This window comes from Anomalospiza imberbis, chromosome 2 (genome assembly GCF_031753505.1).
Source record: "Anomalospiza imberbis isolate Cuckoo-Finch-1a 21T00152 chromosome 2, ASM3175350v1, whole genome shotgun sequence".
NCBI classification, from domain to species: Eukaryota; Metazoa; Chordata; class Aves; order Passeriformes; family Viduidae; genus Anomalospiza; species Anomalospiza imberbis.
The window spans coordinates 77,789,396-77,804,927 of NC_089682.1; the positions used below are offsets into that span (position 1 = coordinate 77,789,396).

The 15,532-nt window shown below is 45.4% G+C and overlaps 1 protein-coding gene across 2 annotated transcripts in view; it reads right to left on the reverse strand.

Annotated features, from left to right (window-relative positions):
• Positions 1–14,730, reverse strand: part of SIDT1 (SID1 transmembrane family member 1) — a 42,165-nt gene extending 27,435 nt beyond the window's left edge. For both annotated transcript variants that reach the window (XM_068181904.1, XM_068181903.1), the window contains exons 1-2: positions 14,264–14,730; positions 653–774 (exon numbers count right to left, since the gene is read on the reverse strand). In XM_068181904.1, the coding sequence (XP_068038005.1) occupies positions 653–774; positions 14,264–14,452 (311 nt within the window). In that variant the 5' untranslated portion in view covers positions 14,453–14,730. The remainder of the gene's footprint in view (positions 1–652; positions 775–14,263) is intronic.
• Positions 14,731–15,532: the final 802 nt, after the last annotated feature.

The following is a 15,532-nucleotide window of genomic DNA, read 5'->3' on the forward strand; positions in this document are numbered from 1 at the left end:
CCTAGCACCTGCGTCAGGGAAAACACTGCAGGATATCTGCTGCTGGCACCAGGATTCAGTCACAGGATGAAGCTTCACATCTTAAATGGTCTAAGGTGCCTGAAATTTCTCTATTTGCAGCCCACTGAGCTCTGGGGTTAATGAAGATACAAAGCAGCATTGCTTTCATAAAGAAGCAGCCCCAAAACAACCACCCCCTAGAATAAACTTAACTTAGATGTTCCTGAGGTGAGAAACAGAAGCTCTTTTTTCCCCAAGTGCACTGTTACGCAGAAGCTACAGTGCTCTTTCAAGAGCCTGTTCAAACCCTGTCCCAAACCAGAGCCCAGGAACTACCTGCACACATGGCAGGCAACTGTGGAATGACAGCAACGATGTGTGGTAGATTCAGTGACTGGTGCCACAGGCAGATCCCCTGCAGACAAGCCTCCTGGTACTCTGTGCACAGATCTGAGAAGCTAAGAGCCAAGAGCAGGCTGCCAAGTGAGAGGTTACTATCAAATCCTGGTCTTCCTACACCCAGCTGGCAGTGAGCAAGGAGCAACCAAGCCCTGCAGTGTACACAGGCTACAAGATGTAGCACGTGAGGGAGGCTGCCGATGAATAGAGCTGGTAGAGGAATGTGTCACAAAGAAGAGCCTCCAGTACTTACAGGCCTCGAAAAATCAGTGGGACCTGCCACGACAGCACTCCCTTCTGCTGGCGGACTACAAACAGGACGGGGTACTGGAGGTTCTCGGAGCTGCTGTTCACGTACACCCGCACTGCAGCCACCTGTGGGAAAAGAGAGCATAAGCTGAAGGTAGAGAACAAGGCAGCTCCAAACCTAGGTAGGAGAAGCCTTTCCCCGTTCCTCAGTCTGACCCAGGTGGTGAAAATATGCACAGGGAGGTCAGCAGTGTTTATCACTATACTAATTATTCAGATCCATAAATCATTTACAGAAGTGCCTCTCTGCTGATGCTGCAGTCCAGAATCACAGCCCTGTGCCCAGGTCAGAGGTGACTGTCCAACAAGACACAGTGAACAAATGCAGAATACGTAAGAGAGTTCAGTTGCTTCTGTTGGGAGCAACCCACATAACTTACCTTACAAAAATTAAGCAAACAGACGCAGACACGCAAGATAAAGACCCAAAGCTACAACTATGAATTTTCTTGCTGGGACTCTTATGTGCCCAACTCAATCAACATTACTGGGAAAGTCACAAAGATGACATCAATAGCCAAGGATGAAAAAGCAGATTATCAACTGGCTCTCATGTGAACAATTCCAATATGACCTTAATCCCACCTAACAAAACAGGAATACACTGCTGACTGCCCTCAAGTGGACAAGAAAGGCTGCTTGTGAGAAAGGGTCTTAATGCATCCCACTGCACCAGCAATTGAAATCTCTTCCTTATATTATCATTGGCGTCCACATGGTTGCAGAGGTAGGACAGCTGTGATGTAAAACACCCTTAGTTCACTATTTGAGAAGCAAGAAGTTTGTCTGTACCACATGGAAATTTGAAAACCATTTCCATTTGAAAACAGCATCCCTTCAGCTCCCTCTCCAGAACTGTAGCCACTGATGAAGAATACAAAATACAAGAGTGCATAACTCATCATATGATAAGAAACAGTCCATCTCAACTGGAGGCCCTGGAATAATGAAAACATATTAAGTAGATAATATATACATATTTTAAACCTGCCACATCCTGAAAGATTATAATGGACTCTCACTAGATCAGTAAAAGACTTTTCACAGATATTCTGATTTTATACCCTCCAAGAAGAGTAAAGGTACAAGGAGGTAGCATGTTCTGAAAAGAACATACAGAATTAGGAAGCTAGAAGAAGCAGAGTTATCAGAGACAGTGGCTTATTCTTACCCTGGGGACACCAGTTTCAGAGAAATTACTTACCTCTGCAATTCCAAGTCAAAGAAAATTTCTTATTTATTCTTGTTTGGTGATTCTAGGCTCACATGGGAGTTGAAATCTAGTAGACCAAAACACCTTCCTGAAAGCCATAATCATTATCAGTTTTCCTGACATTATCACCATAAGACAGAGGCGACAGCCACCAATTCCTAAAATATTAGGTCTTCAACAAAAAAAAAACCAAATAATTTAATTAAACCCCCTTGAAATAGAAGGGCGGACATTAGAATCTTTTCCCATTGCCTTCTGGCTTCTAAACCTTTGCAAAGCTCTTTTGGCCTGCTTTCCAGTTTTTCCTTCCAGTCACAAGAACTACATACACAATTTTGTTTCCAAGTATATTTCGCCATAAGGTGCTAAAACAAAGTTAAGAAAAACGGCACCACAAAGCAAAACACACAAGGAACACCTGAAGGGTGTCACCACAGGCAGCACTGGAAGATAACTCGGTGGCTTCCCAGTCCAGTAGCCCAGTAGCTGCCCCAGGGGAGCCGAGCCAGCACACATTGGTGTAACTTGGGCTGAACAAGCTCCTGCTTGTTTCTTGGTGTTTGCTGTGACAGCAAATGAGGACATGAACGAAGTGACTGGAATTGAACAAGAAAACATATCTAAGGAGCATGAAGACACAGTGGTCAAGCCAGTCTCCTGCAAGGATATGGAATAATTCTTGACCCATGGAGAAAACAACTATCACTGCAGAAAGGACACATTTGAGCTACCTGTCCAGCAGCTTTTTGCCCATGAAACAGGTCAAGCAAGCCCACCTCCACAAGTGAAGTGATTCTCGCTCACCTCAGGCTGGACATGGCTCTGTGAACCCTCCAGGGCTCAGCACGTCAACTCAATGCAACAGGGAGTTCACATCAAATTCACAGCAAATATCACTACTGGCTTATGCATCCTCAACTATCCATAAATATAAGCCAGAAAATGGGAAATTCTCTTCTCCATGGAGTTTACAAATACAAATACAAATACCCAGGACATGAGTTATGCATATATTGCAGATAGTCAGGTTTTCTTAATTGGACATGCGTATGTGTACATTAAATGAGTACTATTCACTCCCATCCCTCTCCTTATAAGAGAAGTATTCCTTTATCGGCTTTGTGGCTCTGCACTGGACTCACTACAGTAAATCCGTACCTTCCTTATACTGGAGAGACCAGAACTGGGCACAAGCAGGATCACCCAGAGCCAGCTGACCGTGGATGGAGACTCCATAACCTCTCTGGGAGACCTGTTATGATGACTGACCATCCTCAGTAAGAAAAGAAAGTTTCCCATCTGTTCTAGAGAAGAGCAAGGGAAGGGAAACAAAAGCATTGGTGATTAATGCCCTGACAGAGAAAAGCCTGAGAAGTGGGAGAAAGTCCCTTCCCTCTGCCGTGATCCAGCAGCCAGACTCCTCATTTGGTTTCCTTCTCTCCACAAAACTAAGCTGATGATTATACACCACCTACAACATTTATTCAGCTTTGTTGCTGATTCCATTATCTTGTAATATGTGTAGAAGGTAAGAGTCTCAAGACTCAATACTCTTTTAAATCTAAGCACTTACCCACAAGAAAACTGGTATATGCCATATTACTACCATAATGACTTCTCTACATCCTTATTGGCTCAGCACTCTGTATTTGCTCTCTGTAACAGCTGGTTATAGCTTCTTTGCCCTACTCCCCTAGAAGTCCATATTCAGGCGCCTTGAGCTCTTTTTGGTCTGATAATATCTGGGGCAACATCGAGCTGCATCAAGGCAGAACCAGTTATGGCCTAAGTATGGACTCACAGAGGGGATCCCACTACACTTCTTTCTCCCCTCACCTTTCTTTCTGTATTCTACACAGGCAAAGCTGCTTGCCAGGCCACATTCAAACAGGGTGCCTCAAACATAGAGGAACATCTGAAGTCAGAAGCAACACTTACAGAGCAGCTTGTTAAGAAGATCCTAATGTAACTGAAATTTCACCTCAATATACCAACAGTTCCCTTGCAATGAATACCTCTGCTCCTCCTACATTTACACAGATCAATCCGGAGCATCACACTGAATCTAACCCCATCAATATCTTTATTATAAAGTCCAGGAAACAAACAGGGTGATTAAGAAGCTGGACAGATGGCAATTGAGGTTCCAGTCCATCTAGTTATCTACCCTGCTGCCATCACTACAGCAACACAGGGCCTCCTGTGGGCAGATCCTGCACTTCCAGTGGAGGGGCCAGATCCCCACCCCAGGGTGCAGCTCTGCTCTCCCCTCACAGGATCTCAGGGATACAGCAGCAGCTCCCAACAGCTTTGGTTGACAGGCATCTTTCTTATACAACAGCTATTTCTGCCAAACATTGCAAGAAAACAGGTGGGATTTGCCTTCTGGCCAAACCTGCACAAGAAAGTCCCAAATAATGGTTGATGACTTGGAAATAAACTTGGGTGTAAGTCCAGCAACATGTAGTTGCAATTATGAGGAAACTTGGGAAAGTGCAGAAAGAATTACCATTTAACTGCAACCAGGGCTTCTCTTCATCTGTTGTCACTCACTCTCCAACTTAGCGCTACAGATTAGAAGGAACCCTAATTAGTGTCTTGGAGAAAGACATTTTCCCTGGCAGGATGAGCTGTCTAGCAGGAGCATCTCAAGGGGCAGTGATAAAAATGTAACACTTATGAATGGATGTTTATGATTTTTTAGGCCTTCCTCTATTTGACCTACCTTAAACTTGCAATCCCTGCTTTGCTCCTAGATTCTCTTGCCTTGATATAGACAACACATACATTTTCATGCTACAGATTTAATGAATTCACTATTGAGCCAATGTTAGTAATCCCATCTTTCCCTTTGAAAGTAATTTGGCATTTGCCTTCAGCAAAATATTTTTAGAAGAGTGAAAAAAAGCAGGAGGTGAAGAAAAAAAAGTGATTTATTTACTTCAAACATGCTTCATCCTCCACACCTTTCCAAAGGTTATTTCATTTTAAAAACAAGCAGTTCTAACTCAAGAACCGTTCCCTGCTACAGAACCACTGCTCCCATCACACATACCTCTCCCTTCCAACACAAAACTTCATGTACAGACAAGAGGAACTCCAGCGAAAAAGCTTCAAAATTATAATCTCACAAATATTATGAGCCTCCTCTGCATCCATCCCCACTCACTTAGGACTGGTGAGATGAGGAGGAAGTTTTGCCTGCGCAGAAACAGGGTCAACCAGGCTGCTGTCACTCCTGCATTGCCAGCACTGCTGAGGGGCTTCATTTTGGAGCAGATTATTGCCAGCCCCACAGAAAACTAGTTGCACCTTCCCCTTCCTTGCATGCTCACAGTAGGAGGCTGTCTCTATTGGTATTATAATACAGTGCTAGACTTCCTCTGCACCCTCCAAGCTGAAACCCTCATGTTGGGAAGCCAACCTGTGTATCAAATGCTCCCTTGGACAAGGCAGGCCCTGCACAAATATTTGTCAGCAATAACCATACTGCTGCCTTTTGTGCTGTAGGGCTGAGGCAGGGTTGGGACTGCTTCAGAGACTTCTGCTCCTCACATTCCTTCCCAGTGCCAAGGCTCTGCCGTGTGCAGGGGCGATTCACCAGCCACGCTCATGATAGCTTTGTTTCTCAGATGACTGACCTTGAAGTTTCTCCTGTGTTTCAAGGTGGACAGAGCAATAAGACAGCTGAATAAAGAGAGAGCTCTCAGCTCTCTCTGCATAAAAACGTGTTAGACCAGGAAAGACAAATATTTGTAGTTCAGTTCCACCACCACCACAGAGATAGGGGGAGGGAAGAAAAGAAAGGAAAAAAAGTACAACTTAATTCCATTCTCTAGATGGGAACAGGCAGAAGGAGCTGGCTCCAAATTCACACAGCTGAACAGAACCAACATGGCTGCAAACATTAAGCAAAATAAACCAGGCTCTTGTTGACATGAAAGAATCCTTGGACTGATTATTAAATCTGCATTTCCCACAGAGGTTACACATCATCTTAAAACTGTGGGGATGTGAATTTAAGGGCAAGGCAGGAGGTTGCAACAACAGTTTGTGCTGTAAGCAGAGGTCTTCAAGGGCTTTACCATGGATTCCTTTCCAACAGCTCTTGCTAAGCAAAGCCTTTGAGTCACACCAGGGCTCCAGCACGCTCTCTGCCGCACCCACACGCCAGCCGCTCCTTGCCAGCCTGTTGGGATTACCAGCCCGCCTTGCGACAGCGCTTGGTCGTGGGCCAAGCCCACGGGCAGGGAACACACCCGGCAGGCAAACACAGGCTGCTGCTCACTGTGAAAGGTCTCAGCGCAGGACACGCGTGCAAAAGGCACCGAACTGCTGCTGCCGGCTGTTGCACAAGAAAGAGGTGCTTCATTTTTATACAAACCCTGAAATGAAGTGAAGTAGGATTGAGCCAGATGGACTAGAGCAATCGAGGCAGTGAATGAATACCCCATCAGCACCGAAATCTACTGATCTTCCCACTGATGAGACAAAAGGGGAAGCTGAGATCCGGAAGGAAAATAGTTGAGACAGTGACAGGTTTTAGAGAACATCTTTTCTCGAAAAAAGGTCTCATGAGATGAGAGCACCGCTCCTGGCTGACAACAAAACAAGTGGAGCTCAGATGATCATTCCCTTTCAGCCTTTCTCAGTCTCTGCACTCCAATGTCAATAAGTCTTAATTGCCAAAAGCAATCTGTCAAATAACCTTGGCCCAGAGTTTTATTCCAGCACTTCTGCCAGGAGTATTAAATACCTGAAGGAGCATAAACGAAGAGACAGACTCTGGGTATGTCAAGCACAGCCTTGGACACATTAACATAATCCTGCTCCAGGATTAGTATTTTTCATTTAAATGTTCCGCTCTGTGCAAATGTGCTGTGTGGATTTACAGTCTGCCATGGACTTTCCCATGAGTTCACTTGTTTGCAACAGTATCTGTGAAGCATAAATGGAAGTAAGACAAATATAAAACATGATAATATTTATCTTTATCCATTATTGAAATTTTGTCCTCTAACCAATGTCACCAGGGAGTCTCCTGTACAGCCAGAAGGAGAAACTGCGAGTTGCTATGCTGGATGAAGTAGGTACCTGTTTCTGAATACCCTCAGACTTCAGAAAGACATCAAAAATAAAAAATCCTCTTTTGAGCAGTCAGTTAAGGAACAAATTACTCTGCAATAATTGCACCTTCCTAAACCACAGCAGCTGGAACTCTGGGCCAGGCCAACCCTTGAAACAAAACGGTTTATAACCTTTTGAAATCACAACCGTGTAACTCCAAGCTCCTGGCAGTAACTCCAAGGATTGCTGTCAGAACTTAGATACCTGGTTCTTTCTTGGTTCCAAAGTTCTTCACTTCAGTATGTGAAGAAGTTCAACACTTTGGATGTGGATTGAATTATGTCTTGTAATGCATGATGTCTTTTTTTTAACCATTTTCCATTTATTTTAAACTACTCTGAAGTAGCTATTTCTATGCTCAAAGAAAAAACTCAGAGTAAAAAGTAAGGAAGGCTGTTTCTGAAATCCTCTGTGGTTCTCCAAGCATACACAGCACAAAATTATGTTTGATTATGCAAATGTACTAAACTATATTTTCAAACTGAGCAGATGGCACACCCTTGCAATATACCTTTTACAGTCTGCACTTCGATTCCTTAAATATCCCCTGAAACAGCAGATGAGGTCCATACAGAAAAAGCTTACCTCCCTACCAACAACTTCTGCACAAGTTATCTGAGGACATTTCAGCCTCTACTTACAATGCAAATATATAATAAATTGCTGCACTGTTCTTGGAAAGAGTTCAAACTGAGGAGAGGCATTTTGATGAAGTTCCTCTTATTCAGAATTTGTTTTCTTTTTTAATCTAAACATCTTGGGGCTGGGGAGGGAACAACAAAACCAGATCAGCTTTGATTTTAAACATGACAGCCCAACAAGAAGAGAATGACTAAGATTTAGAACAACATTCAAATTCAAAAGAAATGCTTTAGTTCAAGGACAAGTTATCAAACCTGACAGCATTAGCTTACACATTTGAAATAAAAATAAAATTCTTGCCAGCACCGCAGTCACCATCTGAAGGTCTGCTGTCTACCCTGCAAGAAATCAGAGCAGCTTTCAGTTTTTTCCCCTAAAGCCTGCAAACTGATAGCTTCTGTCAAGACGTACTCTCCTTTTGCCTCCTAGGTAAGGAAATCCACAAAGTGCAAAATCTTAGAAAGATAAAGAATAATTTAAGTTTGAGGGGATCTCAGTTGCTTCTATACTCAACCCCAAAGCAAAGCCACGTCCCACACTGTTCTTTCACCTAAGATATCCCACTTTTGTCAGAGTTTTCAAGATTGTATTTTCTGATGCAAAAAAACAACAGTCAAGTTTAAGTTTTTAGTAGATCCCCAGGCAATTTCTCTCATAGTTTACTTTTGTTTTCCCTTGTAAGCAAAAGCTTTTTGTGTGACCCTAGGCAGGGTGAGGAGTGTTCGAGAGAACCCACTGAGAAGCAGCAAGCACATTCCAAGTGCTGTGTGCTCTACACTGCCTACGCTGTCACCTCCTAGGGTTGGCTGTTTTCTTTAAGAAATATAAATTATATACACAAAAGTTACTCCAAAGGGATTCTGTTGAACCTTGCTTAGCTTCAGATATCATATACTATAATTTGCTTTGATTTTTTTCAGATTTGACATTGTGCCTACATTCCTGTCACATAAGGCATTTACTATAATAGTAAATGTTCCAGAATAGTGAAGGTTCCAGAAATTGTGGGCTAAAGCTCTTCCAGGGTCCTGTGGTGAACAGACTAGAGCCAGCAACCAAAGAGCAAGAGTGTTCGTTCGGGCCCTGGAGATCCTGTAATAACAGCAGCTCTACCAACATCAGAAGATCATCTCATGCAAGCATTTGTAATATTCCCAATTTCTTTGATTTTTACCTGCATCTTTGTGGCTGAACTGGTGGGCTTCCACTCAGCATTAAGGAAAGACAGAATTCAGCCTGTTGTCCTCACTATAGCTCAGGCTCAGCCTTCTCCAAACAGCAGACTAAAGTTTTATTGCATGCATGGTGTAGCTGTGGACTGAAAGCTGGGCTGGAGCCAAGACTAACATTATGGAGAATGTGTGCAGGACACCATGGGAATACTTCAAGGTAATTTAGCCTGAAGGTTCCTACATGTGAAACCCAAAGCCAGCTCAGGAGCAAGAGGTGAAAAAATTGCTCCTAGAGTTGTTATAATAGACATGAGTACTGCTGGAGTGAGACCTACACTAGCATGTCAAACAGCAGAGAAGAGCAAACACAGACTTGATCACTGCCACTTATTAAACCAGGTTGCCTTGTGTAGCAGATGGCTCTAGTCTAAGCAAGTGACTCCTCACACAGTTCCAGAGGAACATACATGTTCTGGTTCCTGGCCTAAATGAAAGCAAGTGCAACTATCATCCACACCTCAGAAACGAGACCCATTCATTAGAGGTCAGAGGAACACAAATGCATTGTGCTCTTTGGCTGGAAAAGGCACTTGGTCACAAAATTTAAGGCATTTAATTGGAAGACTTCTGATCTTGCTAGCATTGAAACTGCTCTTACTTTAGGACAGTCAACTTTTTCCTATCTGCAACTCCAAATAAACAAAGGTTAATGATGGTAGCAACCCTCCCTGGCAGCACACAGTCTCTCATAGATTGAAGATAATTTTTTACCTGTAACTCCTCAGATAGACTTCACAGACAAGACACTCATTCCAGGGCTACACATCCTCACACTGCACAACTGCTCAGCAGAGAAGACACAGCTTAATCAACTGTCAATCACAATTTATGGTAAGTTGGGCCATATGGGAACTGGGACTGGGGCTCTGTTCCTAGTCCTGGCAAGGGAGAAGGAGGGAAATAGCACCCACTCTTTCTCTCAAAATAGGCACAGCCCACTGCTCAGCTTCGGAGCTCATCGCAACCAACATGTACTGCATGAATGTCCAAGAACTGTGTCTGGATTGCAGCAGCTTTGCCTCCAAATGGGAAGTTGGAAACTCGTTCTCTTCAGAGATACTTGTTTTTCTAAATATAGTCCAAGTATTTCCCAAATCATACATTCAGCCGACCTGAGCTCCAATAAGGAAGAAGTAGACCTGCTGTCTTCTTTCTCATTATATTCTACTGGACCACTTAAATTTTGGTACAGGACATACAAACCTGCACAATATTAGTGCAATTTGTGTTTTCAGCAAATTAACCATTAGCAACTGCCAGATCCTACAGTGGTGGAAAGTCTCATTCACTTTGAATTCCATCAGTGTTCACACACACACACTATTCTTTTTGAAAACCCTGGTACTACTGCTAACATAGAACTAAGCAGGTTCTCTTACTTGTCACATAAAGTCTTCTCCAGTCAGTGGTGAATCCAGCATGATGATACGTGATATGTGAACCAAACGTGATATGTGAACATTCTACAGCACTTTTTCAGTCTTCTGAGCAGGAACACACTGCACATGCAGCTCCAGCAAATCAGCAAAGGTCTCCTTCCTTTCTCCCTCCCAGGCAGGGACATGCTGAACATGTGGAACGAATGCGCTTGTTTTTTACCCCCATCGTGGATGCCTCCAGTGTAAATAATCCTAAAATAAAATAACCCTGTTTGCTCAACTAATTGTTCACCAGACTTCTAACAGTGCACATCTGCCTTTGCTGTTAGAGCATAGCAACAAGTGACACAGTTGGGTTTATTACTGTATTTTTTTACACTGAGTTTAAAATTAAACAGCTGTACAGGGGGGAAATTTCAAAGAGCAGCTAGAAGGAAAAAAAAGGGAATTCAAAAAGCAGTAAGACTACCCCCTTAGTCTTAGCAGTAAGACTAAGCAGAGATCACTGTGCTTCTCCTCAGCACAGCTTTACCTTCACATTTCCTCCTCAGCAATTAAGGCCTAAATGCTAGTACATAAAAGGCTGTCAGCTCTCCTGCCTCAAGACAAATGTTTCTGCACAGCACATAGGAAGGCTTTCCCCCTTCACAGACAGAGAGGTTTTACACACAGAAGTTTCAGCTAGGTGATTTGGTTCACATATCACTTATCATCATTTTCATTTTACTCACAAGCTGCACAGAAAGGAAGCCACATGTCTCAAAGCACGTGAGACTCAGGCTGCAGAGCCCTGAGTTGCGGTTTCTTCACCTTGTACCTATCTGCTTGCAAACACTCTCGTGGCACTCATTTTTTCCCTCCCGTCTTGCATGCATTTCCATATCCCAAGGAGTAAGGATGATGAGGTGGATGAAGAACATCCTCTGAGATCAGGCAAGCACAACACTTTTCAGAAAGCAGGAAGTCTCTAAAGCACCAAACAGGAGAAAAAGGTCTTGTTCCCTCCTTTCTCTCATACAATATCCAAGCACTGCTCTATTCAGTGGCATTTTCAAATGTGCCTGTGCAGCCATAGCACATCAGTAACCAGAAAATTTACAGAGGATTGATGGATCACAAGCCAGCCCACATTTTGTCCTTGTTCCCAAGTTTTCCCTTTTTTTGTAGGCCTGGCCTCATGAGAGAGAGCAGCAGAGGGGAAAACAGCAGAATTTACAGCATCATGAAAACAAAGTCCTGTTTTCAGAGCCAGATCACTCCAGACCTGACTTTGTTTCAGAGGGGAAAGCAATTAAACTCATCCACTGCAGCCCTTCCCTATGGGGAATGCTCTTTTTATTCAATTAACTTTTCTGTAACTAAGGTTAATTGCCCATGTGGTATCTGCCTTGAGTTATCAGAGGCTTCTGGCTAAACTGCCATCAGCACAGAGACAGGAAGAGACCAAAAAGACCAGGAAGAGCAGAGAGCTCAAAAGCGGCAGGCAACTGGCAAACACTGGCTGGTATTCCCTCACTAGGAGTTCAAGGCTTAAGACTAGCAAAAGGCTAATACACCGATATTTTGCAGGACTTGCATTCCTTCACAAGACCCAACACCAAGAAGACAGCATGTCCCTAAACATCTTCCCAACTTTTGCATAAGAAAACCCTGCGCACAAGAATTTGGTGATTAAAGCCAAGATTTCCACTACCAAGCTTCTAAATCTTGAGCAATTCTCAACAACAGGGAGACACAGGAACACCAAGGCAACTCAATCTTTGACCATGTCAGTAATAGCAGATCCAGTCATGTTTGCCTCTCATGGGTAAAAGGGCTGCAGCTGGGAAAGGGGCTGCATAAAGCCACAGCCATCATCCCAACTAGGTCAGCCACCTTCTTCCCAGCTCCCACTGGTTCATCTCAGAAATGGCACCTGCAGAGCTCAGTGAGGAATCACAGAACTGGAAGATCATCTTCAGAGATCATCTAGTGCAAACATCCTGCCATGGGCAGGGAGATATCTTCGCTAGATCAGGTTGCTCAAAGCCCCATCCAACCTGACTATGAACATCATTCCCAATGATCTGTATCCACAACTTCTCTGGACATCCTGTTCCAGTACCTCACCATCAAAAAAATTCTCCCTTTTGTCCTACCCAAATCTAAACTCTTTCGGTTCAAAACTGTTGCCCCTTGTCCTGTCATTATGCTGTAGAAAGCTTTTCTTGATCATTTTATAAGCTTTTTTATACTGAAAGGCCATAATAAAGTCTCTTTAGAGCCTTCTCTACCATCAGAACCTGTTCTAGGGATCCTTCATCAGAAAACTTCCTATGAAAGTCCATCTTTATTTAAAGAGTTTTTGTCTTCCAAACATTTTTCCTATCAGAAGCTGGTTGCATGGCCCTCTAAGCATATTCATGGCAGTGCTTGGTGTGTTCTGTATTGAAAAAAAACCTTAAATCTAAAACCTGAATTTTCCCTTCTTATATACACCCTTGACCCTATCTCTGCAGAGACTTCATGTTCCAGCATACAGGACCATGGAGATTAGTCCATTAAAGCTCCTGCTTAAGTAGGGCAGTAGTCTGTACTGAGCACTCTATAGTTCATAGCCACAGGAACACCTTAGTGTCCAGAAGTAGCCTCGAAGTTGCATTTAGGTACCTGCAAATACCCCTGAGGAGCCGTGTGCCTCCTCCCACTGTGATTTCACTGTAGCTCTCCAGGAGAGAAAGCTTTTTTTTCAGAAGGTGTCCAGCAAAAAAACGCACGGCTTCAAAGAGCACATTAAATTGAAGGAACCAGATTAATTTTAACTGAAGTCAGTATTCATGCTGTCTCTGCTAACAAGCCACAGACAACATCTGGACTACCAACAGGCCCTCATTGTAATACCCAATACTTGTAACACCTGAAGAAACCCAACTAACACCTCAACCAGCTTCCAAAAGGAGGCTCAAGCCCAAAGTGTGCTTTTGACCTCCTGAGACCATTGGTGACACCCAACAGTTAAGTGAGGCTGGGCTCAGATGCATCATCGCCCAGACACCCAACCACTGGCCCATAAATACCAGGGGCATTTTATTACATAGATTACAGTGTAGGAAAAAGCTATGGTTTCCATTTTCTATTGTTCTGTGCAATTGAGGCCAGGAGGGAAGAGTCATCTATCCAGTTCACCATCTTTTGGTACATCAGATCATTCTACTCAGCAATTAACACCCAGTCCAAACAACGAGGGGGGAGGGGGGGCAGAGTTTCCAAGGTACCACTTAGCTGCTTGAGATAAACACGACACAAAAAATGGGGAGGGGGGAACCCAAATAACTGGGTACACATAGAGGACAGGTTTCTTTTCACCATCAAATAGCCATGGATGGTCCTGGCCACCCTGCCCTGCACCCTCCTCACGAGCACAGGGCGCCTCACCTCGCAGGCTACCTGATCCTAAGGAAATATACAGTGGGGAAAACGGCATTTAAGAAGGCTTATTAAGTGCCCACGCATACACACCTTTTTTTTTTTTTTTTTTTTTTTTTTTTGGGTAGTTTGGCTTCTTTGTGGGTTTTGTGTTGTTCTTTTAAAATTATTTTTGATGTAGTACTATTATCCTCACAACTCTCTTCTAGACTTTAAACGCATTCTGCTGCTAGAACTGCTGGATATAAAACCCCCCTTTGGCGGTGGGGGGCACCAATCCACCTGCCCACCCCGCAGCCCCTGGGACACCGGCACGCTCGCAGCCGGCAGCCCCGGGGAAGGTGGAAAGGAGCCCGCAGGTGCACTGCGGCTCCCGACCACCGCGGCGGCGGGAGGATGCGGGCAGGACGGAGGGAGAGCCCGGCCCGCTCCCGCACAGCGGCGGAGCCGCAGCGGCGCCGGTACCTCCCCGGCACACAGCCCCCCACCCGAGAGGGTGACGGGACACGGTGCTCGCCCCGCCGCGGGGACCCTGGCGCTCCGGAGGTCGCTCCTACCTGCCCGGGCTCGCTGCGGTAGGCGAAGGCGTAGACCCGCTCCGAGCTGATGTTCACGGCGCCCCGGTAAACGTGGCCGAAGGCGCCGGGAGCGGGGTTGTCCCCGGGGCCGCCCCCCGCTGCCGCCGCTGCCGCGCAGAGCAGGGCGCAGAGCAGAGCCCCGGGGGCCGGCGCTGCCCTCCCAGCCATGGGCTCCTTCCTGCCCACCCCGCCGGGCGCCCGGAATGCGTGTCCCCGGCAGGGCGGGCGGCGAGGCGCTTTATCTGCGATTTAAATAAATAGCTCGGCGACACGGGCGACAGGCGGCGGGGGCAGCGCCGCACACCCCCGCCCCTCGGCCGGGGGACGCCGAACAACTTTCCCCGGGGAATGACCCTCCGCCAGCCGGCGGGGCGGGGCGGGGAGGGGAAGGGAGGCCGGCCGGCGGGCTGGCTGGCCAGCCCAGGGGAGGAGGGTCTACTCTCTGTGACCGGCCCCAAATTCTGAGCCCAGCTTAGCAGCCGATTGTCAGGGAGCTTTTCCACTTGGGGAGCTGTGCCGTGAGTGCAGGAACACGCTGGCATCGTCAGGCACGTGGGGATCAGCATCTGCAGGGCTTCAGCACTCCCTGCCCACCGCATTAGGGGCGTCCTCGCACCATATTCTGCCGGCTTGCAGGTCGCGCCTGAAATCCTGTATGGGGCGCTCCCTAATCTTTATTTTTGGCTTCTCATAACTTTGAGATAAATGCTCTCGTCCTTTAGTTCAGCCTAAAGGTGTGAAAGGCAGCAGCAAATGTAATTTCATTCATCTGAAAATGGCTTGTTGCATCTTTTCTTTGCGTAATCCATGGAACTGGCTACAAACCATACTGTGATGCTCTTAATCTTTTCAGCAAGATGAGAGTGATACTTTTGGGCTGTGAAAAGGCAAGGGATCTCTCTCACGTCTTAACCCTCCTAGGAGGGTTGAAAATACACCTAGGAAATGTGTCACATCCCATGGTATAGGGAATGCACTTTAAAGTCAGAGAAAATGGAGTGTTACTTATAAAGCAATCAGAAGGGTTTTTCAGGCGGAGGATAAACTTTCAGGAGCCACAGTTTTATAAAGTCAGCCTGCGGTCTCCAACTGCGGCCCCAGAAGCTTTACACAAATTGTGGATTGTGTTTTCAAGGCTGAGAGATTTCCTGGAGGGTCACTTGTTGTCTTTGGAGGAAGAGTTGCAAAGCTCAGCAAACCGAGCCAGCATGCCTTGTGATGCCATTTTGATCTCCAGGCCCTTGTGTG